This window comes from Betta splendens, chromosome 4 (assembly GCF_900634795.4).
Source record: "Betta splendens chromosome 4, fBetSpl5.4, whole genome shotgun sequence".
In the NCBI taxonomy this organism is placed as follows: Eukaryota; Metazoa; Chordata; class Actinopteri; order Anabantiformes; family Osphronemidae; genus Betta; species Betta splendens.
The window spans coordinates 14,389,633-14,414,243 of NC_040884.2; the positions used below are offsets into that span (position 1 = coordinate 14,389,633).

At 40.9% G+C, this 24,611-nt stretch overlaps 2 protein-coding genes across 3 annotated transcripts; one reads left to right on the forward strand and one right to left on the reverse strand.

Annotated features, from left to right (window-relative positions):
- Positions 1–1,460: 1,460 nt before the first annotated feature.
- Positions 1,461–12,539, reverse strand: LOC114854840 (putative ferric-chelate reductase 1). Its single transcript, XM_055508653.1, has 22 exons — positions 12,393–12,539; positions 11,947–12,194; positions 11,519–11,652; positions 11,287–11,384; positions 11,061–11,194; positions 10,747–10,862; positions 10,467–10,553; positions 10,108–10,199; positions 9,604–9,662; positions 9,364–9,507; positions 9,260–9,279; positions 5,006–5,438; positions 4,557–4,693; positions 4,248–4,345; positions 4,018–4,169; positions 3,722–3,837; positions 3,510–3,596; positions 3,277–3,368; positions 2,974–3,032; positions 2,728–2,868; positions 2,595–2,614; positions 1,461–2,468 (listed from the first exon to the last, which is right to left on the reverse strand). The coding sequence occupies exons 2-22, from the start codon at positions 12,155–12,157 to the stop codon at positions 2,367–2,369; spliced, it is 2,532 nt and encodes an 843-aa protein (XP_055364628.1). The 5' UTR covers positions 12,158–12,194; positions 12,393–12,539; the 3' UTR covers positions 1,461–2,366.
- A 2,680-nt stretch (positions 12,540–15,219) lies between these two features.
- abcd3a (ATP-binding cassette, sub-family D (ALD), member 3a) lies at positions 15,220–24,472 on the forward strand. 2 transcript variants are annotated; one of them, XM_029148223.3, is made up of 23 exons: positions 15,220–15,500; positions 16,176–16,209; positions 16,295–16,393; positions 16,842–16,930; positions 17,708–17,777; positions 19,079–19,176; positions 19,293–19,416; positions 19,592–19,648; positions 19,767–19,909; positions 19,983–20,052; positions 20,354–20,423; positions 20,683–20,780; positions 20,985–21,076; positions 21,252–21,343; positions 21,435–21,507; positions 21,592–21,655; positions 21,740–21,817; positions 21,916–21,981; positions 22,059–22,148; positions 22,326–22,445; positions 22,588–22,692; positions 22,800–22,856; positions 22,988–24,472. In XM_029148223.3, the coding sequence occupies exons 1-23, from the start codon at positions 15,391–15,393 to the stop codon at positions 23,063–23,065; spliced, it is 1,977 nt and encodes a 658-aa protein (XP_029004056.1). In that variant the 5' UTR covers positions 15,220–15,390; the 3' UTR covers positions 23,066–24,472. The 2 variants fall into 2 exon arrangements, with proteins under 2 accessions (XP_029004056.1, XP_029004055.1); XM_029148222.3 differs by lacking the exon at positions 17,708–17,777 and adding an exon at positions 18,364–18,433.
- Positions 24,473–24,611: the final 139 nt, after the last annotated feature.

Below are 24,611 nucleotides of genomic sequence, written 5' to 3' on the forward strand. Positions count from 1 at the left end.
TTATTACTAATTATCTTGTCTTTTCGTTTTTCTCACTCACGCATGTCGGTAATTGTCATGGAAACAGAACGACACCTAAACCAATTCTACTTAAGGCCTGCTGACGCTGGGATTTCCCCCTTTGCATTTGGACATTGACGGCAGTAAACAAAGAGGCCTGGACAAGGTAAGTGTGGCAGGTTAGAGACAGCGGTTGGATGCTGAGGCTTGCCTCGAGGATCCACAGCCTGCCACATCCACAGGCCAACAGAATCCACCAGAGTCCACCAGGTGTCACCAGGTACAGTACCTAAGGTCTGGGGAACATGCTACTCTACCTCTGCATCAATAGTAGGATAAAAACCCTGAAGTGGCCTCTGCTTCTGTTGTGACATTATCTGAATTTATGGTGAATTAGGTGCACAAAAGATTTAAAAACAGTTTTTATTATAGTTTATTTTATTTATTATTATATTATAAGTTGATTATTATAGTTATTCTATTAAGATACTCTAGGATAAAGGATAATATAAGATACATAATTCAGTATGGTAAGATAAGCTCGCAAGATATAGCTTGTAAGCTCGTACGATATAATGTTATAAAATAGGAAGAATAATACATGAAAACAACACCAACACAGCCTAGTGACTCGTTATGTAAAGCAAGTACAGTAGTAGCTACCTGTAGCAGGTTTGTTTAAACTAAAGTTGTGGGGCTGTTAATACCTAAAAATAGTTAAACAGTTAGATTAAAAGACAAAATCAGAAGAAGGAAGTTTAAGCTCTTTCTTTAACTATTTTGTTCATTAAATATTAATCAATTAAAGATTGTGATTAATCCAAATAGACAAATCCTGTGTGTCTCTATCGCCACCTTTTGGAAAAACCATAGTTAAGATTTTATTAATCCCATGATGGGGAATTTCTTTTGTTTAACAGCAGCAAAGAGGCATAGAAGACAACAAACAAAACCGGATAGAATACAGTAGACAGCAGTAATGACTGTACAAGAAAAATGAAAATTTTAAAGTAAGTATTGTGCATATCTACAGCATGGCCAACAGCATATTTATGAGTAGCAGATGGGGTTATTGCACATCTTCACTTACTCACTGTAAAAACAGAGATATTGCACGTGTATTACACATTGATATTTTGATGATTCTGATGATGTGGATGATATTGTGAATTACACGACAACAACAAATGATTACACCCTGTAGGTACAAGTTGTGTGTCACTGCAGTGATACAGTATGTTGTAGAGTCTGATGGCTGTGGAGAGGAATGACCTATGGTAGTGCTCCTTCCTGCACTGTGCGCTTAACAGTCTGGTGCTGAAGGAGCTGCTCAAAAGTGCCTAGTACAACATTATGCTGACAGACATTACATAGAACCTATTGTAAGTACTGGTGGTTGATGAACTGGATTTTTACCATTGTTCATTAAAACATATTTTACAGCCTTAATTGCGTGACACTAGATTTAATGTAGATTTTTATTGTAAATAAATCCTCACAAACATGCATAATACATTCTTTCTTTATGACTAAGCTCCCATCGCTGCATGAGGTGGTTAAAATCAGATACTGCTGCTTTTGTTACCTGAAGGTAATAAAACATTTTTGCCTCAAAGAATTAGATTTATTTGTTTGTATTTTTAAATAAATATATACATAAAAAATACAAACACACATACAGCAGCAGATGCAGTGATGCCACTGACTTCCATTGTTAGCAGCCAACCTGTAGCATTATTACATAAATTCTACACCTTCAGCTATTTGGTTTAGATTGACTTGTTTGTTGGTTGGTGTTATTTATTCATTACTATGTTACTATGTTAGTAAACCTAGTATATTACAAAAGTCAAAATACATTTGTTTCATATTTACATAGACGAGACAAATTGTGAAAACATAGAAGACATTTACATTATGTGCAATACAAAAAAACGTTGAGGTTCCTGAGACTGTATTTTTAGTATATTCATAATCTCCCACTGTTTAAACTAAATGTGGCATATCACACAGGTGCTTATGTACAGTTCTATTCAAGGACTAAATGTTAAAATACAGTAAATGAATGAAAATGTCATAATCAGGATCAGCTTTCTGGCTGTCAGCGTAGCAGTGGATGGATAATCGAGGACAATCACAACGACTGAAGTGTGACATGTAGATCACTGATCCCTGATCATTGATGTCTACTTTCATACAACACCAAATGTAAGTAGATGTAAACATTCTTACTTTACATCTTTAGGACCCTATGTACTTTCAAGGTATAATTTTGTTCAAGCATTTCATGATCAAATATATACAATATATGTAAAGAATGCAGTATGGCATGTACTTGGTAAATGCTTTAAAGGTCTGTGGTGGTTCTATGGCACCACCGTAGCCGTTCCGATTCCATACAGCAGTGCTATTAAAAATGCAATGTTTCCCAGGAAGAACACAGCCACCAGCAGACTGTCGACGCTTGTCTGGTGAAAGAAAGCTCACGTTAGAACACAGCAGTTCACGAAAGAACAAAGCAGTTCACATTAGAACACAGCAGCGTGTTGTTTAGTGATGATGACTGAGGTGATTTTTAAACGTTTCTGTCTTACCGTTCCTGATGCCAACATGTCTGGAATCCAAAAAAAGAATCACAGTTAAACCGTCTCAGTGTACTTGATTTGTTGAATAATTAACGTTTTATTTTGCTGACATTATTAAGTCAGACACGAAACGTGTATTTACTTGTGTGAATCTTCCATCTGAAATGCGCTTCCATGCAGATGTAGAACAAGCACTCCCAGGCCACGAAGCCGCTCATGGTCATCACCAACCACTGGTTGTCACTGCTGTCCAGCAGAGACAGGCCGATGAAAATGGCCGCCACTGGGTGATAACGCACATAGGACACTATTAGACTGAGCCAACGAGGGAAGCAGCAATGCACAACAACATAAAGACTTGAATAAAGCTTAGGGCTTTAGAACTGACCGGCCAAGATCTTTATGACCAGAGCATTTATAGAATGGACCCAGTTGAACACATATCGCCTGTCAAAGACAAGACAAGGAATAAAAAAATGAGAATAATAAATCACTAAAAGCTTAAATACTCTGCACAGACGTTTGGAACCTGAGCTTAATTATAGCAAGCACTATTTGATATAATAATACATACAGTAAATAAATATCCACATCCAAACAGTTTCAATATTAAAATGATTTCATCAAATTATCTTATTTTTCCTTTATTTATGCTGTGTGCACTCTGGTTATTATGCTTCAGAGAACGTACTTGGCATCTTGTGGTTCACAGCGCATAAAGGCTATAATGGGCTGGATGAAGGAGAGGATCATAACCAGGCAGCCCAGGACAGGATGAGCTCCCTGAAAACAGACAAGAAGAGAACAAGAGAACAATTAATAATATGTTTACATGCGTGAAAATGTCATATTAGTCCTAGAGGTAAACAAGATAAAAGTAAGAGTATGTTCTAAGTCACATATTAGCATGAGCAGAGTACTGACCCCAGCCCAGTCCTGGGCGAACACAAAGATGATGATGAAGGCAATGATGGTGGCTGCTACCGTCAAACACATCAGTGGCACATGGACCTAAACGCAATGCGTATAGTTATGGATTAAGGTTTGCATTATTCCTTATAAATGTTACTAAACTGAAAATATAACTCGATCAAGCACAGTGAAACAAGTGGTTTTTGAGCCAAACTGTGTCTCACCACAAACCAGATGTCTTTGCCGCACATCTTGTATCCTTTGGACATTCCTTTCAGGTACCGAGCTATGATCATCCCCAGCGGCCCGGTGGTCATCCAGGATATCAGCATCAGTGACCCTGAAACAAATGATGGAATAATCTGGTCTAAAGCTATTTCTGCTTTGTGCTGATGTCTATGTTTGTTTTGGAGGTTGAGATGACAAACACCACAACATATTTTGCTCGTAGTCTTAATAATAAGTCAGACAGAGTCTGATCAGGTGAGCTGCTAAGAAAACCTCCCGTGCAGGTTCTCACCGTGTGCTTTGACGATACTGGGCGTCTGTGTGGTTGTGCTTGTTGACGTTGTCGCGTTCCCAGCTGATACATTAGCTCTGGTGCTGATATAGTTCAGCACAGGACTCTGAACAGCAACCCAGAAGACGGATTCACTCTGCACGAAGGTGGCCCTGCAGAGACGACCGTCAGGTTAACTGCACGGTTGTCAATCAAACCATCAGTAATAACAATTAAGAGACTGCTCCTACAAGAACTTGATGGATTCCATGCTTCCTGACGAATCTGGCGTCCAAGTTGCCTGAATCTGAGACTTGTTAAGCGCCGACGTGTGGGATACAGCTGAGTTCTGAGAGGTAGACAAAGGATTAAAGGATGCACTTGTCTAGATTAGTCCACACAATTTTTTATTTTCTTTTAAAATTGGAATAACAGGTCATCGTGTCTTCATCGGCTTAAATCAAATGAATTAGTACAAACATGAATTAATAAAACTACAAATTAACATACGTTAGCTTCACAACTATTCCATTCAGTGACACTGATCACAATGAACTCACAGGTTTCTGGCTGCAGGCGAGGAGCTGAGCGCCCGTCGTTGACACGGAGAAGGAGCCCACGGCCGTCTGGCTCCCCGCTTGCATGGCCTTCAGCAGGAATCCCTCGAACGCGTTGGAGCCCGTGGCCTGGAGCCGAACTGTGAGGGCGTTTAGTTTGGAGTTAATGTCCAACAAAGGCCTTTGACAGTGGAGCCGCCTCCAGCTGCTGCAGGTTGGTTTCTGCCTGCAGTCAGTCTGTTGCGTTCTTCATCCAAGTGCTTTTCTTAGATGTTTTTTTATAGATATATTCTTCTTCTTTTAGTTTATTTAAATTCTCTGATCAAGCATCTACCAAATACCAACTCCAGGTGATTTATCAGGAAGTTTATTTCTTTAAAATACACAGTGTTTATGTAAAATCATGCCAATCTGTTTAATTACTGTGCTGTGGAAATGTAAAGTGACTGTACCTGTGACTTGATCTCCAAGGTTTAAGATGGTGCGGTCCACGGTGACGGTGTAGGGCGCTGGTGTGGTCTGTGCGGGCACCCCATGTTGGGGCACCATGGAGTCACAGCTGGCCGTAACCAGACCTGTAGAATAGCACCAAACCACTGGAGAGAAGCAAAGCAGCAGCAAAACCAGGAGCTCCATCGCAGTAAAATGAGGCGTCTCCAGTCTGTTCACAAGTTCAGGCTGCAGGACACAGATGTTGTGACTGATGATGCTGTTCAGGGTTGAGTCATAAATATAAATGACAGACGGAAGGAAGAAAGGACAAACGGACAGGTACGTGGAGGAGTGGGCGGAGTCTACAGGTGTATGAATACGCCTTTGACTCATACTTCTGTTGGTAGCAACTGCTGTTTCCTGCAGCAACAAAAAAGACAGAAGCTGCAGAGTTGATGTTTATGTGCCTAAAAAATACCTTTTATATATAATGTGTACTTATTTATTCATCAGAATAAAACCTTTGACTATTAGATTGCTTCAGGAGGTGAATCAAGGCACAGGATGGGAGTCGCATGGGTGTTGCTGAGCAGAGCGGGAGCGGTGCCAGAGGATGACGTCCACGTCGCCGTGGAAAGGCAGATTTTTCTAAAGGTCTTTGAATCAAAGCAGTAGAACCGGAGGAACGACGGGTTTCTCTGTTTTCACAGATGGACGGCAAAACAATTGCACTTCGTCACATGCTGAACCTGCCGACACGTGTGTAGAACTGTGATTCCAGAGGAGATGCAGGGTTCGTGCACCAGTGTGTGTTGTTACAGTATACAGTAGGCTTCTACCAAAAAACAGTGATGTTTAATTTATTTTTCACAAATTTAGAGAGGAAGCCAATTTGGCCAAGTTGGAGTCTTCCACAAATGTGACCACAACTTCTCAGTTTTTTCTTCTTCTCAGGAAAAAAAAACTAAGGCAAATGTGTTTTAGTATTTCAATCATTAAATGTGTTGGATGGAAATCAAATAAGTGCTGTGTCCAGTGGTTTTATGTGATCTGGTCCATAGCAGACTTTCAAGCATCAGTCACAGCATTTCGGACCTTTCTTGTTTGAGTGACGAGGGGGAAAAAGCGTAGAACAACCTTAACCTCCAGCAAACCAGACCTTCACAGCCTTCGGGAGGAATGACACACTCGTAACTATATCTTCCCCTTGTTTCTTCTCCAGGCATTTGCAGTTAAGGTAAAAACCTGCTCCGTAGCTTAAGATGTGCATAGCGTGATCTTCCTTTTACGCTGTGTCATGGAGGGTGCTGCCCATCCGGCTGTTGGAAATGAGAGAACGGAGATGGTTGATGGGATATGTTAAAGAAGATATAAAGTCGAGCTTTTATACTCGGTGCTGTTTGTCCTTGAGCGTGGCTGGTTGCAACATCAGGGGTATTGATTTCTAAATAAATCTAAGATTTATTTAGAAATCAATTTTAATAAAAGTCTAAGATTGTTAAAGGAGATGATGATCTGCTTGTTTGTAGACACTCATCCAAATCTTACAGATGTGCATGTAATACAGCAGGATAATAGGACCTACCTCAATAACTTGCTTACAGTATGTGTTTGAGGAAAACCTGTGTTCCATGACGACCTGTGTTCGACTAATGAAATCTTTAAGAGGTCGTATTGAAAATGAAGGACACACAGTCCAAGAAGAAAGATATAAAAAGCTGATTTTTATATCTTTCTTCTTGGACTGTGTGTATTTTGCAAAGGTTCTGCATTAGGGCTCAAATATTTGATACTGTCATAGAAGTAACAAAACCTTGATTACATCACATAATGACTCAGCGTCTTGTGCGGCTATTGTTCAGCAAGTTGGAGTCACAAGGCCAAAAATCCTGCCATCTAATGTTGCCCAAGCCTTAGAATACCAGCGCTTTTTTGAAGCTGTTGAAAAAAAATGCAGTTGACCAGGAACAAGAAACATTTTGACAGCGTCCTGACTAAATAAGATCATTGTCTCAGAAAGGCAAGAAAAACATGTTGGGAAACTTTGCTTGCTATAAAAAGCAGTAGTAGCTGACGCAGATGCACTAACAGTCGGCAAATCAAATACTGAGTCATAAAATGCCTTAACTTCCACTTCCTGGAAATGGGTTCTATTCTACTCACATACATGTATGATGCATCTTCACATCACACGTTATGCAGTATTTACTGCTATGCAGATGACACCCTGCTATATTCATCTATAAAAGCAGATCAGAGAAGTCAGTATGTGGTAATTCAGAGGAATGGGTTTCATTTTGGGTGGCAGCTAATGTAATACCCACAGACCTGCAGCAGGTGTAGGTGAGTGCACGTCTCTTTACACACACACACGATGGATTGGCCTGTCCAGGCTGTACGCAAATGACAGGCTCTCTTACGAGGATGAAACGATTCAAGGTGACTGAATGAATTAACTTCAGCCCTCAGGATTGTTAGAAAGATTAAGCACTGCTGGGAATGTGCCGTCTCACACAATAGTATTGACATTTCCCCATTATGTCAAAACCGCAGTCTGCTCACGTGCTTGAAGAGCTCAGCGTTCTTGTCTTTGTGTGTGCTTTGGGTGTGTTCGTATAGGACGACAGGTAAACGTGGATGCGCACTCTCCGAGAGCATATACATTCGTTCAAACACTGCAGGCATGGAAGCTTTGCCTCCAGTCTAAAATAGCAGCAGAGAAGCCAGATTGTTGTTCATGTACCTACATTGGCAAAACCACTACGTCTACCTGGACTGTATTAATTGTCCTTTTGAGGAGTTTCAACAGAGCTGTTCATCAATCTCACTTCTTAGAGGACGTCAAATGCTTAAACCTGGCAGAACCGGTCCGCATGGTGCCAGAACAGGATAGACATTACTCAACAGCACACTCGTAATGCTCGAGGGAACATTACAGTCTCTTTTTAACCGTCTGTGCATCGCTTTAGAATTAGTAACGGAGACATGCACTGCAGTGAAATTCCCCTATTTAATGAAAGGCATGTTTTACACGTGGTTCAGAGCCAGGATAAGATCTCATTTGTGAGATGACGTTAGAACTACAGGCAGACAATAACTATTTGCTTTCCAATATTAGGAGTGATTACTAGCCAATCTTCAGCCAAGAGGGAACTTGTGTCTAACTCCTTCAGTTGCTTTTAATACCAGATGTTCTTTACTGGGTGGCCTCAAGATAAGGCCGATGACGGATAAATCTAGGATTCACAAGTGCCTCCGGTCCAATAGTGTAAACTGAAAGATAAAGAAACATCCACACCCAAGTCAAGCATCAGTTTTGCCCTGATAAACTGTTAAACTCTGTTAAACTCTGAAGCATTGACGACCTAAATAAAAGTTTTGAAAGGAAAAAAGGTAAAAAAAAAATTAAAACCAGTCTCATGCTGCACCTTCAGTACAAACCAGAGTCAGCAGCATCATAAGGGATTAAGAAATTGATTTGAACTCTCATTGAGTGTGACATCATTATGGAACAAAGGCTGTAGTGTTATGAGAGTTCAATTAAGCCAACAATGATGGGGGTGTGACTGCGTCCTGGCTCGTTGACTCAGTTTCCATTCTGCAGCACATACTGTACAGTAGGAGGTGGGGATGATCCACGGGACTTTCACAACGTCATCGTACCACCTCACCCGTTTGTTCCAAATTTAGACTTTAATCCAGTTTGAGATTTTTATTGCATCACAAAATACAGAATATTAAAGTTTTTTTAAGCATTTAATTACATACACATGTATAAAATCCAGCAAACCATCTTAAATGATCACACACACGTGCAGTAGCAATACACAAGACATTAGCATTAACTATTCTTTAAATACAGCCAAAGTAGAGGTGAGGTAGTTTAGCTTTGTTGTGCCATTCTGATGTTGCACATACTTTTAAGTTATCATCCATTAAAATCCTTAAATTTTAGTTTAGAGAATAAGCAAAACCTTCAAATCAACTCCATTTTCAGCTGAAGTCAGTTGGACCTGATGTAATAAAATCCAAAAAAAAAGGATTGGGAAATACTACAGAGGATGTACAGCAAGTTACCCAAAAAAAACAATTAACCCTACTGAATTCTATGGCACCACTGCTGCCGTCCCGATTCCAACCAGCAGAGCCAGTAGAAATGCAACGTTTCCCAGTAAGAACACGCCGACTAGCAGACCGTCAACGTTCGACTGGCAAAACAAAGCAGTTCATTAGAAGCATGAAGCGGTTTTAAAAAAAGCAGTTTATTTTCTTACCGTTTTTGTTACCATCACATCTAGAATAAATAAAAAAAAGAAAGTTAAATCCATGTTGCACCACAGCTTGTGTTAACAATTCAAAAGCTGCATTTTATATTTACCTGGATTGTGGGTTTTCCATCTAAACCGAGCTTCCATGAAGACGTAGAACAAACACTCCCAGGCAGCGAAGCCGCTCATCGTCTTCACCATCCACTGGCTGTCGCTGCCGTCGATCAGCTGCAGGCCCGTGAAAATGGCCGCCACTGTGCAGCAAAGACCGATGGAGATAAAGCCGTAGTTTTCCAGTCACCATCAAACAGTAAGTGTAGACATTAAAACCATTCAGGGTGAGGACTTACCGGCCAAGAGTTTTATTACCAGAGCGTTTAAAGAATGTGTCCAGTTGAACACATATCTCCTGTCAAAGACAAAACTGTGTTCGCTCAGGTTCTCATAGCACGTGTCATGTAACAATCAGCCGATTTCAATGTACTGTACATGGGAACAAAAACAAAGCGTTTCTAACGAAAAGCTAAAAGGTGCACATTAAACTGTGCGTTTGCATCTTTTCCAAACATGTAAATTCATTTAATTAACTAATTCTTTAACACATGACATGCTTGATTCCACACGTTTTTCCAACTGATCAGGTCCCGCCAGTTCATTTCTGACCTGAGGTTTTGTATGACCAGCTTGACATAACTGATAGAACTTGATAACGTCAGCACGAGGGGGTCAAATCAAATGGCTTTGCTAACAATCGCCTTCTTCGCTAACCACAGACTCCTCGGGTTTAATTCTCACCAAGGTAAAACATCAGATTACATGGAGAAAAAAACTAATTTTCGTCTTCCAGTACGTACCTGGCATCTTGTGGCCCACAGCGCATTAGGGCGATTATGGGCTGGATGAAGGAGAGGATCATGGTCAGGCAGCCCAACACAGGATGAGCTCCCTGAAAACAGCAACACCGATGGTCAGTGACAGCAACCTCAAGGAACAAGTTTAATATATTCAGTACAATAAAGACTGTAGTGAGGTCTAATTTTAGTCATGTTGCAATGAATGAATGAATGAATGAAAAACAGAAGGGTTAAATGTTTGCTCTCTTGCTACTTCAGTAAACCTGCTCCCAGCACCTGTGCACCAGTGACAATAACCTTTAATAGGAACGCCTCAATATAGATAAGTTTTACAGCCGTTCTATATTAATTGTACTGACCCCAGACCAGCCCTGGCCGTACACGAAGATGATGATGAAGGCGATGAAGGTGGCTGCCACCGTCACACACATCACCGGCACATGGCACTTAAACAAAAAGATGAATTAAACATAGGTCTCAGGAGAACCTGCAGCATCCACACCAAGGAGCACAGAACCAAGGAGAATCATTTCAACCTTGCTTTGTCAGTTTTTCAGATTCCCAATGTTGTTACTTAAAAATTCTGAATTAAACACGACCTGCATCCTGTTAGTTCAAATGTGGGAAACCCTGTCTCACCACAAACCACATGTCTTTGCCAAACATCTTGTTTCCCCTGGACATTCCCTTCATGTATCTGGCTACGAGCATCCCCAGCGTCCCGGTCGTCATCCAGGATATCAGCATCAGCGACCCTGGAACACAAGGAACAGTTTAATTTGTTCACTTAGCCTCATTCAATGTTCAAAGTCCCCCAGTCAGTGACTAAATTAAAACTAATGTATGTTATATTTGGCCTATAACATACACATAAAAATGTGTTGACGGAATATCAAGATCTCCCATGAGGAGGCAGCCAACCCTGAGGATCTGGTTCCTCTGTTGTGTCTCACCGTGTGCTTTGACAATAGCAGGCGTTTCCGTTTGCGTGGACCCAGTGAGTCCACCAGTGCCATTACCAGTACAGGTGAGGACAGAACTTTTAACAGCAACCCAGAACACGGATTTACTCTGCACAAAGGTGGCGCTGCAGAGACAACATGAGCACACGGTTAATGAAGGAATAATGAAGAATATTAGCTTTGAGCTGGAAGGCAATAAAAACAAACTGAACCCCACAAGAACTGAATGGATTTCCCACTTCCTGGTGCATCTGGAATCCACGTTGCCTGAACTGAGGTCTTTGTAGATGACGACGTATGAGACACAGCTGAGTTCTGAACACACAGACACAGAAAAAAGGGCACATTTTACCTGAATGTCGAGGCTCAGGAGTACCGTGCTGTTAACAGTGTGCACGCACACGCACACACACGTGTGTAAAAAACCTTCAACTTTCCAATAAACTCACAGGCTTCTGACTGCAGCTGAGAAGCTGAGCGTTTGACGGCCCGGTGAAGGAGCCCACAGCCGCCTGACTCCCCACCTCCGTAGCCTTCAGCAGGAAACCTTTGAAGGAGTCGGTGCTTGTAGCCTGGAGCAGAACTATGGGGGGTCATGTGTTGTGATGAGTCAGTCTAAAGTATAGTAGCAATACTTTAGAATTGTTTTACATGTTTCTCATTAAAAACTTGGTTAAATTATTCTATGTTTTAAGTTTATGATAAAAAGAAAAAGATTAACTTTAAACTGGAGAAAGTGACTTGACTACGTAAAACCATTTGTTTGTTGATTAACTCTTGCTGCAGTACTTTAATCTGCCTAATGACAGAATGTACATAACACAAATTGGGAGCTTGTGTGTAAGATTCAGTGGCGATCGGCGCGTTGGACTCTGACCTGTGACCTGCTCTCCCAGACTGAAGCTGCTGCTGTTCAGGGTGACGCTGTAGGGCGCCGGTCCTGTCTGTGCCCTGACCCCGTGGTTGGGCGCCATGCTGTCACAGCTGGCTGTGACCTGACCGGAGCTGTAGCACCAAACGGCCGGAGGGAAGCGCACGAGCAGCAGCAGCACCACGAGGCCCAACGCAATGAGATGAGGGGTCTCCATCCTGCTCGCTTAGAGGAGCCGAGGGGAGCGGATGAGTCTGTGATGGAGGCAGAGGCAGTTATATAGGACAGGGGGTGGACACGGACACACACACACACACACACACACACACACACACACACACACGTGCCATAGTTGTGTTTGTCATTGTTTTATGACTCTTCGTGTCTGTTATTGAAGATCTTATCGAAGCTTAATGAAAACACAAATAGGCACGTCACATGTTACGCCTTACCTCAGGTGGTCGTGCAGCAAAAGGGAGGGTTTGTGACAGGGAGGGACTTTTATTCCACAGGTGTGTTAATTGGTCGGCGCCAAGTCTTTTGGCTCGAGGGGGCGTCTTTTTGTCAACGCCACATGTTGGTTCAAAGCTGAAACCCACTAAATTGTTTGGAGCGATTTGTGGATATGACTGAAATTGTTCACATCCAGTGTGTTTATCTGTTATTTGTCCCATCGTATGTAGTCCTGCTTGAATAAAATACAATGAATAGCAATGAACTATAAAATTTCTTTAGAAAAAAGAAGTTTGTGAGTGAAGCAAAACAATAATTACTTCTTTTGAACTACTCAGTTCAAACATTCTCTTTAAGTGAAAGGCAACATTTTCAGATGAAAGAAAGGTGATTGCAAATAAGCAAAACATTTTTTTTAAATAATTCTATTTAACTAAATTGTCTCTGACCTTTGAGGCTGTTGACTGAAGTGGTTAAAGAGGATTTGTTCCTCCATTCGTTTTAATGCAAAGAAAAACTGTGCAAAAAAATAAATATGGTCAAATCTTGTGCTATTGTGATGTTACACAATTAAAAGTGAAACACAAAACCACCAGAGTTCATGAACCATAACTCAGGATGTTAAGTGTGTTGCCGAGCAGCGTGGTGGAGATGCCAGCATGTGAGCGGTGCCAAGAGATGACGTTCACTGTGACAAGGCAGATTTTTCTAAAGGTTTTCTTATTCGAGTGATAGAGCAAGAACAATAGAGTGAGCCATAGTGTGTGAAGCCCCATGCTCCTGTCAGATGTGCAGAAAGCATCTCTGCAGATTTCACACACACATTGTCAGATTAAAGCATCATCAAGAAATCATATTAGGCATTGGTGGACCATGTTTTAAAACAATTATTTCACTCCCTTCATTATAGACATTGAAAATGTTGTTGTTCTCTGGGTTATTTGGCAATTAGAAAAAAGTTCAGATCCACAACAATAACTTGTTGTGAATAATTTACAACAAATGTTCACTTTAAACAATTCAGTTTATTTATATGAACACCAAATTACAATACGAAGCCTTTCATAGAACTTTATTAAAGTTGTTTGGTGAGGTCATGACATGTCGCTGCTCCAACAACGCTGCTGAGAAGAACCATGTCCTGGCAGCCTGCAGGCACATCGTCGCACAGTTCGACCAAACCGAATTTATCTGGACCTGGTTCCTTAAGGTTTAGTTAAAATAAACACTAAACTCTAAACACAAGACTCAGCTCCAACACTCAGCAAACATCTAAACAAGTTTGTGTGTCATCTGTTCAAAGCTTTAATCCTCCTACAGTATGTGTTTCCTACTGTTTCCATGTGTGCAGGTGTGGCGCTGACATCACAGCACTCATCATTTTTTGCCCCGCCACAATGAGTAATGTCACATTCTTATCCTAAGTGTCAGAAAAATAATAAACCAGTAAAAATAAATTCAACAAATTGAGTATAAATTCGTATCCCGTCTGTTAAAGAAATGACAGTAGGAACAGGTGCCAAACATCTAAATAGACTCCACAGGAATTAATAAGATCATCGGACTGTAAGAAATGTATAGTCTGACTGTAAGAGTGAAGTAACTGAAAGGGAACAATGGGAGCTTTTGTATTCCAGGGTGAATACTCCTTATATACTGCCCTTGAAAAAAAATTTCTTGTCGTTTACTCACATACTGTAAAACTGAACAACAGAGACTAAAATACAATTATCCACTTCTAAACTTTTACTCTCACTTTTAAACTTTCAATTATTAAAAATTATTGTTATCTTTGTTTGACTATATTTCCATCCCGAATATGAACCAAAATAAATGCTTGCCATTTCTAGGTGATAAATACTAATACACTGTGACATTGGCAGCAGATAATTTGTTTTCTTGCCCCGTCTGGACTGACGGACTTCCAGCTGTATCGTACTACTGCTACCTGGCCAGAGGAGGGCGCTGCAGCACACAAAACGCTATGTAAAAACAACTTGAAAGGTTTTTGCGCTTGTGCTTTTCAGTTTGTGATGGAATATCCCTAGTAAAATGTAAACAAAACATCAATCAGGATCTGTTCAGTGAAACAAATCACTCAAAAATAAAAAATCGAATCATATTTCTGCATTGTGTGGAGAGACTTTCAAACCAAAAGGGTTTGCATGCAGTGGTCCAAGGGCACGGTTTTCAGTTCCAGCTGTACCGAGCATGATATTCATTCAAATATGCTGAACTGCTGTCTGTCTTCTATTCATGACATATGAAATGCCACACTTGGTTTTTGAAAAGGTAGTTATATATCAATTGTGATTCCATAATGATTCATAACAAGGAGTCAGATATTTGTGGGCATGAAGCTCTTGAAGCCAGTGGTTGGAGTATGCATCCTGAGAGGTCATGCACATATTTTTCAGCTTGCTCTACCTAACTCAACTAAAATTCAAAGGGTTCTTTCACAACAAGGTTACAAGTTGAAAGGCTCCGTCCTGTGCCAATGCTTTCTGTAAGTCAAAAAACATAGGACAGATTTGGATACTTATCTTTCCTTTGCTGCCCATCATAAGAGCCTGGATGCAGTGCCCCAGGGAATCTATTACTTTCTTTGTTGCTTTTGTTTGTATTGATATGTTTCTGTACATATAAAATATCTACATACACAAAGATACATTTGATTGAGGGAAGCCGACAACAGTTTTTATTGACTATGCTGCATATCAATTGGTTACTTTGGAGTATAATAGGTGGCGGTAGAGCGCCTTTAAGAATGCCAGCCGCCGTTAAACGCCACAAAAGAAGAAGAAGAAGAAGAAGAATGGTTACTTTGTCGTGACGTCAGAGGAGGTTGCTCAACGTCACACCGGAAGTTGACCTGTGGGCCGACTCGCCTCGCCGTGTTCGCCGGTGACCTGCGCAGGCTTTGGCTCATTAGAACGGGCCTATTGTTGGACTGTCGCGGCGTCGAGGAGGCCACACCGGGGTCGCTGGGTCATAAACATGGCGGCGTTCAGTAAATATGTGACCGCGAGGAACTCCTCGATAGCAGGCGGCGTCCTGCTGGTTTTATACCTGCTCAAACACAGACGACGGTCGCACAGGCAGAACAGGTAAGCGGACTGCGTGCTGCAGGTGAGTCTGGCGGGATGCTACGACGCTTAGCATCCGCTAGCTCCGCGCTCTGACAAGTGACAGCGACTTGCTAACTGCTGAGTTCGCGCCAGCTGATGATCAATGTCAGGCGGCCGCATGTTCACCGGAACCTTGTTGGTTTCCACTAATTTTGTCTGACATGTGTCTCAAAACGCGATTCTCTAGATTTAGCGTTTTGTGTCAATTGTGTCTTGATAGAATAGGAATAAAACTATAAGATAAGAGTTAGCAAATGGTGTGTCAACGCACCTGACACACATTATCTAGAAATGCAATCTCTCCACTTTCATCATTACAAAATGTGATTTTAAACACATGTTGTATTTTGGCCATATAGTTATCAAAGGGAACAAATGTATCATAAGGCTTTGTGTATAGTTACTTGTCAGTGGGATGTAATTGGATATAATGTCACTTAGTGCCCTAGATGATTGGCAGAAAGTTATAGATGCTATTGATAAGTTTATTGGGGGTCAGAGTCAGAGAACAAACTGCCGCCTTTGCTTGAGAATCAACTCAACATTTTGCACCACAACCGCTTAACGAGTATTGTGTCACCCACATGTGTTTCCATCATCCTTTAGTTCAGTTGGTCATGTCTGATTTAATTATTATTTTTCTCTTTGTCCCAGAAAAGGACAGTCAGATCTAGTGCTGAACACGGAGGTACGTAAGGTTTCTGTTAAAACGTGCATAAGGGTTAACATTAGCATATTAACACACCAACATTGTTATATTCCACGTCCTATAGAAAGATGGCAAAAAAGATCGTGCTGCAGTGGACATGGTCTTCTTCCTCCGGATCACACGGATTCTGCGGCTCATGATTCCTCGTGTCTTTTGCATGGAGGTATGACGTCAACCCACGGAGCAGCTTGTTTGCTCTTGTCACGTTGTCTATGTTGCTGTTACCCGTCTAGTTCAATGCTTGCTCAAATTAAATCTCATCAGTGTAACAACTGAGGATCAGACCGGACATTCTGTAAGAGCCCTTTGACCCAGATGCATTAAAACCATAAAAATTAATACATCGAAATTATTAAGTTAAATACTAACTAAACACATGAGCCCTTTGACACACATGCATTAAAATCATAAAAGATAATAACTGTAAACACAAGTACTTTGACACAGATACGTCAGGTTCATAAGCCGAGGTCACAACCACATGGAGCCTCTGGTTTCAGTCTTATCTCTTCCACTCAGTACATATGAGTGGAGTCGTGGGCAGGGTAATAAAGGATTTTATGACTGTGTTTTATGGGCTCTACTAACTATTGACTATGTTTTCACCTCAGACTGGATACCTTATCCTTATTGCAAGCATGTTGGTGGCTAGGACCTACTGTGACGTATGGATGATTCAGAATGGCACCATGATTGAAAGGTCAGATTCTGGTTGGTTTATTGATTAGTTACAAGCACGGCAGATGTACAACCACAGAAGAAGAGTGATCAGATTTTTTTTTTCTAGATAGTATTTCTTGCCCAAATAATGTTTCTGTTCATACAAATCCAGACATTTACTGCAAATTACCATAACTTTCTGGTTAACCATGTGCGGCTTAGTAGGCCTAAGCCAAAATATTTGCTAGTTATTAGCTATATTAGTTTGTTTCATATAGTATGAACATCTTTGAGAGATTCTGTGGAGTGTCTTACTATACAAGAGCAGCTGTAGGACTTAGGCAGCAGCAGCATCAAAATCAGCAGATCAATGAGGGCAACAGTCTCCTAAAACCTCTAACATGAAAACAAGGTTTTGTTTACAGTACAGTTGGTACAGTGATGTGTGAACCAAGATTAAGCTAAAAGAAATTGGTAGTTGTGCATGAGCAGCTCTCAGCACATATGTCTCTGTTGTCCTGGGCAGAAGAACAGAACGTTAGACATAGGTTGGTAATAATTAAGAGACTCTGAATCACGGTGTGGTTTTTAGGTAGTAGGTAAAGTCAACACCTGGTTAGAAAATGATTCAACTTGTTCAAGCAGAGTCTCATTAGGATCACGTGAAACACATTTGGACGCAAGAAGCTAATTCATTGCTACCAAGTATTAAAAAAATGCCTTGCTCATTGATTCTACTTTTCTTGGGTAGGTTTTGCCATTATATTGCTTTTTGAATCCTTGCAGGAACTGACCACTGTGTTTTGATTCTCCACAGCGGTATTATAAGCAGGGACATCAATCTCTTCAAGAAGCACTTTTATTCCTACATATCAGTGATACCAGGGGTAACTTTAAAGCACATGGTTCTTTCAGAAGTGGAAAGCCCAGCTTTAAACCACTAACACTGTGGTTTTGCTTTTGTACATGTATTGTGCTTTTCCATCCTTTTTTATTGTGAGGTCTACATTCTCCCCTTCAAGCCATAACACTGACAGGTGGTATAGTTAATACTGTTGGTATAAATTCTCTGGAAAACATTCTCACAAGGAATTCCATTAAATTTATGTGAACAGAATATTTTATTTATTAATTTTTGTAGCCAGATTAATATCAATATTTATGAATTTCAAAAGGAGATTTTTGTTGAAAGAAACCTCCTGAAATGTGTTATTTTATTTTAAATGTTGCAGGTGGAGTAATGATGACTAAAAAAGACATGAATTGAATGGTATTCCTGTGTTTAAACATCTCAGGACTCCACTGTTACATCTGATTCACATCAGTCAGATCCTTTATTCTCTGCTCCAAGTTAAATTGTTCTTGTACTTATTTTGGCTGGTTAGCAAAGACGAATATTTCTCCGGCCTCAGTATTTTGTCTACTGACCTGTTGGGGACGTTTGCTCATCTCTGTGCATGTTGTGGTTTGCAGTGCAATTATTGGTCGCTCCACAAAAGATTTCAAGACCTTCTTGTTCAGCTTTATCAAATTCATGCCAGTTGTAAGTGTCCTCTTTTGTTAACCCTATGATTTCTGTCACGCTACACAATCCATATATTGTGCTGTAACATATCTGTAGTGTGGAAAGTGTACAGAGGAGACCTGATGTGAAGAAATATTTCTTTCTTCTACTGTGTAATTCATTTTCTTTATAAAAGTAGAATATGTTAATTGAATCATTTCTTATACATCATTTTGCATGGAAGAAGTGAGCAATCAATCATTACTGCAAACATAGTTCAGTGTGGCTCAGTATTGACACGCGATGTTTTATACATATATTTTTTTTGTTGTTCACAAATCCGTTGAAAGGAAAAATACATATCTGTGACACACTGAGATTCTCACAGTGAGTCATTGTACCAGGGCAACAATGTGACTTCCATAGTAACAATGACGTATAAGATCAAACTTTATATTCACACACATAGGAATCAATGTTGAATGTCAATGTGGGTTTGTTGACAACAGGAAAAATATACATCTCCTGTCCTGCCTCACTAGTCCTGTATGTTTCCATCATTCCCTTTTCCTGCGCATGAAACCTTCTAACTATTCTAAAGTCACTGTCACCTCTTCTGTGCTGTTGAAGCTACGAGGCCCTCAAATGGATACGTGATTGTTCTGTGTGACTGGGTCATTCCAGATAGCCTTGGTGAACAACTTCCTGAAGTTGGGCCTCAACGAACTGAAGCTCAGGTTCCGGGAAAGGCTCACAAAGAGTCTGTACGACAAATATTTGCAGTAAGTAGTACAGCAGCTGTTTAATTTTCTAGTCTTTGATTCAGACCCTTGTGTGACAGAAGAATCAATAGACATTGTAACCTTGGCCTCCTTTTTTTTGTTGACTGACTTTCCAGAGGTTTCACATACTACAAAATGGGAAACCTGGACAACCGGATAGCCAATGCTGACCAGCTGCTGACACAGGATGTAGAGAAGTTCTGCAACAGTGTGGTGGACCTGTACTCCAACCTCAGCAAGGTACCAAACTACCAGTATTGGTACCATGTGATATTCTTTTACTTCGTGAATTCAAAATTCAAGATTCAAATCCATCTGGGATCAGAACAAAATTAAAATATTTACAGATTTTTTCTTAAATTAATATTCTATATTCTTTAATATCTCTAAATTAATATTTATTGTTGTTTTGCAGCCTCTGTTGGACATCGGCCTGTATATCTTCAAGCTGACGACTGCCATTGGAGCTCAGGTAATCAGGGTAGACCCTTGAGAGCCTTGTTTTGTTAAGGGTATTTCATGGTTCCCACAGGACTGCCAAACAGGAAGTTACTGTACTTCATTATGTCTGCCGCCTCCTTCCTACTTAGGGCCCAGCCATCATGATTACCTACTTGGTGATCTCAGGGCTGTTCCTAACCAGACTTAGGAGACCCATAGGCAAGATGACAGTAACCGAGCAACGCTACGAGGGAGAGTATCGTTATATCAACTCACGGCTTATAACCAACAGGTAAACACACCAACAGCTATCCTGTTACCCTAAATCTGTTACTTTAACTTCATTTGGTTTCTTGGTCTTCTAGTGAGGAGATTGCCTTTTACAATGGGAACAGGAGGGAAAAACAAACCATCCATGCAACATTCAAGAAGCTGGTGGGTAACACTTCAGCTGTGTTTGTCTTCAGAGGAACAATGTGACTGATTAAAAGTCAAACGACTCTGGTCACACCCAGCAGTCTGTTAGTCTATTGGGTGCAGTCAAGTGTAAGTTTAGTTGTGCCGGGAACGTCACCCAGCAGTGATCATCCAGTCCTGGTCCTCACAATAACAAATGTTTTCATTTTCAGCATATTTCAATTTTTTTAAATAAATATCTCATATGGGAAATGGTGCCTGGATTATTTCACAGCAGAACAAAGTTCTCAGTTCTGTACTAAATGATTTCTTCTCCCAGGTGGACCACTTGCATAATTTCATCTACTTTCGCTTCTCCATGGGATTTGTGGACAGCTTAATTGCAAAGTGTAAGGTGTATTTCTTGTTTTTCTTTGACCAGCAATTTTACATAGTCGTTCTGTTTTACTAGAGCAAGAAGAAATGTTAAATGGAAAAACAACTCTTCAAGTTAGTGATTCATAAATGTATAACCTTTCTGGCAATTTGCTAAGTGCTTGGACAACGTTTGTACAAACTTGGTTAGGAATGGTCTTCTCAAAAGGAGGAGGAGAAAAGGAGTTGTGTGCTTGATTTCTGTACACGTGTCCACATGTTGCTCCTCTGCAGATCTTGCCACTGTGGTAGGCTACCTGGTGGTTAGCCGGCCATTCCTGAACCTGTCCGACCCCCGACATTTGCACAGCACACACTCTGAGCTACTTGAGGTAGGAAAGCACACACACAGACATGCACATACACTAATGTATAATTGCCTTTAACTATGTCCTATCCTAGTGATGAAATTCAAATATCTCTCTGCTAGAATCGCATGTAAACTCTACAGCTTCCTTGTAAAATGCTTTACAGCAGTGATGTTTTTTGGTGCTATGAGAGTGTAACTGATGTCACTGTACCTGTTTGACCTGTAGGACTACTACCAGAGTGGAAGGATGCTCCTGAGATTGTCTCAGGCCCTGGGCAGGATTGTACTGGCTGGTCGAGAGATGACCCGCCTCTCAGGGTAAATGTTACACACTTGTACAGAGTCTTTCTTAAACCTTTTTTTACAAAATAATAATTACTCAATAGTAGTAAATTGTCATGTTGATATGCGGTCATTCAATTGGGTTCATTTTATGAGACACATATGGAACAAAAATCCCTTAAATGTTTGTGATCTGTTCATTTTGCTACAGATTCACTGCTCGTATCACTGAACTTATGAAAGTCTTGAAGGAGCTCAATGAAGGCAAATATGAGCGCACCATGGTCTCCCAGCAGGAGCGGGGTAAGCGGCTAATTTCATTTTTGTCTCTGATGTGGAGATGTGGAGCCATGCAGCCAAACGTCTTCCCTAAAGTGCAGCTTTATTATCATAGAATTGAACTCCGCAGAAAATCTCACCCTGGTGCCCGGAAGTGGTCAAATCATCAACAAAGATAACATCATAAAGTAGGACTTTGAGTTGGCATATACATCCTCCTTTGAGTTTGATTTAGTTTTAAATGTTGTGCTTTTTAAAATAATGTTTTTCAGATTTGACCACACACCACTGGCGACACCCAATGGAGACGTCCTGATCAGAGACCTCACGTTTGAGGTAAAGCTCAGTTCTCCCTCTGCCACATTCCAGCCAGACAGACCATCTGAGACTTAACTATTGTTGGCGTGTCCTCTGACATAGGTGAGCTCTGGAACTAATGTTCTTGTATGTGGACCAAATGGCTGTGGAAAGAGCTCTCTGTTCAGAGTTCTTGGAGAGGTGAGGAGCCTAACTAGAGGGAACAGATTATCACCTTGTCCTGCTGTATATGAAGTACGCTTTTACTTTGGCTTGAAAACATTAAACTCTGTTTTCAGTTGTGGCCTTTGTTTGGAGGAGAGCTGACAAAACCTGAGAGAGGGAAGCTGTTCTATGTTCCACAGGTAAAACTCTGCTCCACCAACACCTTGAAATCCGTGACGTACAGACAGTTAGAGCTGACTATGTTGTGTTTGTCCAGAGGCCATACATGACTTTGGGTTCTCTGAGGGACCAAGTCATATACCCAGACACCCACGAAGCACAGATGAAGAAAGGCATCTCTGACCAGGTGGGACTTACGAACCCACCACCCCCACCCCCTTTACACACACACACACACACACACACACACACACACACACACACACACACACACACACACACTCACCCACCATACTCTCACTTTTGTTGTCTGTATGTGTTTCTAATGATGGCCGTCATTGCGTGTGTGTGCGCTTGGGTCCAGGTGTTGAAGGAGTACCTGGACAATGTTCAGCTCGGCCACATCCTGGATAGGGAGGGAAACTGGGACGTAGTCCAGGACTGGATGGACATTCTCAGTGGAGGAGAGAAGCAGAGGATGGCTGTGAGTACTCAACCATCACCCACTGTCAGCAGGTCGTACTGGAGGCACAGAGACGTGCTCTATGTCACTTATGTGGTCTGAACCCTCCTGCTCTTGGAGAACCATACGACTGAGGCACTTCTTATGCACTTCCTGTACACAGATGGCCAGACTTTTCTACCACAAGCCCCAGTTTGCCATTCTGGACGAGTGCACCAGTGCAGTGAGTGTGGATGTAGAAGATTACATCTATAGCCACTGCAGGAAGGTATGAACCAAGAAGAAATTATACTATTAAAATGTCTAAATCCTTAAAATAAATTGTTAATATTGATGTGACGTAGTCTCCTATACTAGTGTTCTTTGTGTCTACAGGTTGGCATCACCTTGTTCACGGTGTCTCACAGAAAGTCTCTCTGGAAACACCACGAGGTGAGTCACGTCTACTGGACCGGCTGAACACTATTTAATTTTTATCTTTATGTCTACGAGACTGTAATTCAGCTGATTCTTGTTCACTAGAACCCTGTTTTCTGACTGTTTTTAATGTCTCTGCTTTCAAGTATTACCTCCACATGGATGGGAGGGGAAACTACGAGTTCAAGCCTATCACAGAGGAAACTGTGGAGTTTGGCTCATAGGCGACTGCTGACATTAGCTACAAATACACTGCTTTGACAAAACCAGTCCATTAATTCTTTGCACTCTAGACAGTGGTTAAAGCTGATACTAGAATCTGTTTTTAATCATTTGTAACTCTTTGTAAGCCTTGTTCATGCTTTGATACTTAAAACGCCACCTTTAGTCCTGTCTAATCCTAACTTTTGATGGTGTAAACTGCACTGTGTACCTTTTGCTCATACCTGACATCAGTATCAGAGTTGGTGTGTAGTGATGAACAGGATGAACAATAGTCTGGCATCATGTCTTGCACAGAATAATACTGAAGTAAGAGCACGCTTGCACCAGTCATCATGTAGGATGCACACCCACAGAAAGCATCCCAGATAAGTTGTTTTCAGGCGTGTTACCTCAAAATTATTAATAACAGTAAGCAGGTTTAGGCTAAATTAAATGGTTAAACTTGACCCCCAGGAAGCAAGGTAGGGATGAATGACGTAACCAGAGGATGATGGGATATCCTTGTGATTTCTTCCACTGTCAGATTTGCACTGTTTACTAATGATTGATTATTAGCTGATGATAACAGCTGCATTTATGTAGAGAGGCCATTATTGTTATGAGACCCCTGACAAGTTAAAAGGTTTGGGAAATAATTTACATCCGTGTCAAATCCAAGCACTGTTTGTTTTAATTAGGCTATGATTGTGCAATGCTCTGAGGCAACTTCAGACCCTGACGAATGCTTGGTGGAGAACAGGTCTGTTCTGTTTGACAGGAGGTTCTGGTGTAGAGCGTAGCCCGAGTATGACTGTCTGAGCATGTTAATGTACATGTTCTGTCAAACACTGAGGGTTTGTTATGAGCACATAAACTAGTGCTCCTGGACACAGACTTGGCTAGTTAGACCTCTGGCCTCAGTGGCTGCTCTCAGCTCCAGCATGTCCTTATTGTGGATAGTGTTTCTGTTTCATATTTATCAAAGCCAGAATAATACATTGCTTATTTCAAAAAGGCCATTTTCACTTTTTTATTTTTTAATAATGATGCCAACAGTCACATGATCGTGATTGCCGTCATTAACTTAATTTTGCCAGTTCATATCATGATTATCCTCTTTTTCTTTTGGTCTAATAATGAACCTTTTTTTTCTGAAGGTTTGTCTGGTTGTTAGATCATGTTCTAACTTTTGTTCGACTTTAATTAACCCATGGACTGGGTCTATTGCAGTCACAGCTTCTCTCAGTAAGTCACTGGTACAAGAATTTGCAGGCCCGTCCACCAGTCCTTCAGCTATTACATAACATCTCATTGTGATGTAATATGTTCAAATGTAAAGGAGCTCTAGCTCTAACCATGTTTTTAAATGAATGATAATACTGTTATTATCTCACTATGCATTAAATAATAAAAATAATAAATTTGCATTTGGAGGCTTTTCCCTTTTTTTTTTTTTAAAGCTGTTGGGTGTGTGTTTAGGATTAGTGAGTCAATGATCAGCTGAAGTGTTGTAACTAAGTTAAGATTTCCTTTAATAGTTAATACTGTTCTGTGAGTCAAAGGTTA

Coding starts and splice junctions, on each gene's coding strand:
- LOC114854840 (XM_055508653.1), bottom strand. CDS start 12,157: ATGGAGACCCCTCATCTCATTGCGTTGGGCCTCGTGGTGCTGCTGCTG. Junction 3,597..3,721: donor GCAAAGACATCTGGTTTGTG/GTGAGACACAGT, acceptor CATTGCGTTTAG/GTCCATGTGCCACTGATGTG. Junction 3,369..3,509: donor TCGCCCAGGACTGGGCTGGG/GTCAGTACTCTG, acceptor GTCTGTTTTCAG/GGAGCTCATCCTGTCCTGGG.
- abcd3a (XM_029148223.3), top strand. CDS start 15,391: ATGGCGGCGTTCAGTAAATATGTGACCGCGAGGAACTCCTCGATAGCA. Junction 19,649..19,766: donor CGACTGCCATTGGAGCTCAG/GTAATCAGGGTA, acceptor CTTCCTACTTAG/GGCCCAGCCATCATGATTAC. Junction 20,053..20,353: donor ATGCAACATTCAAGAAGCTG/GTGGGTAACACT, acceptor TTCTTCTCCCAG/GTGGACCACTTGCATAATTT.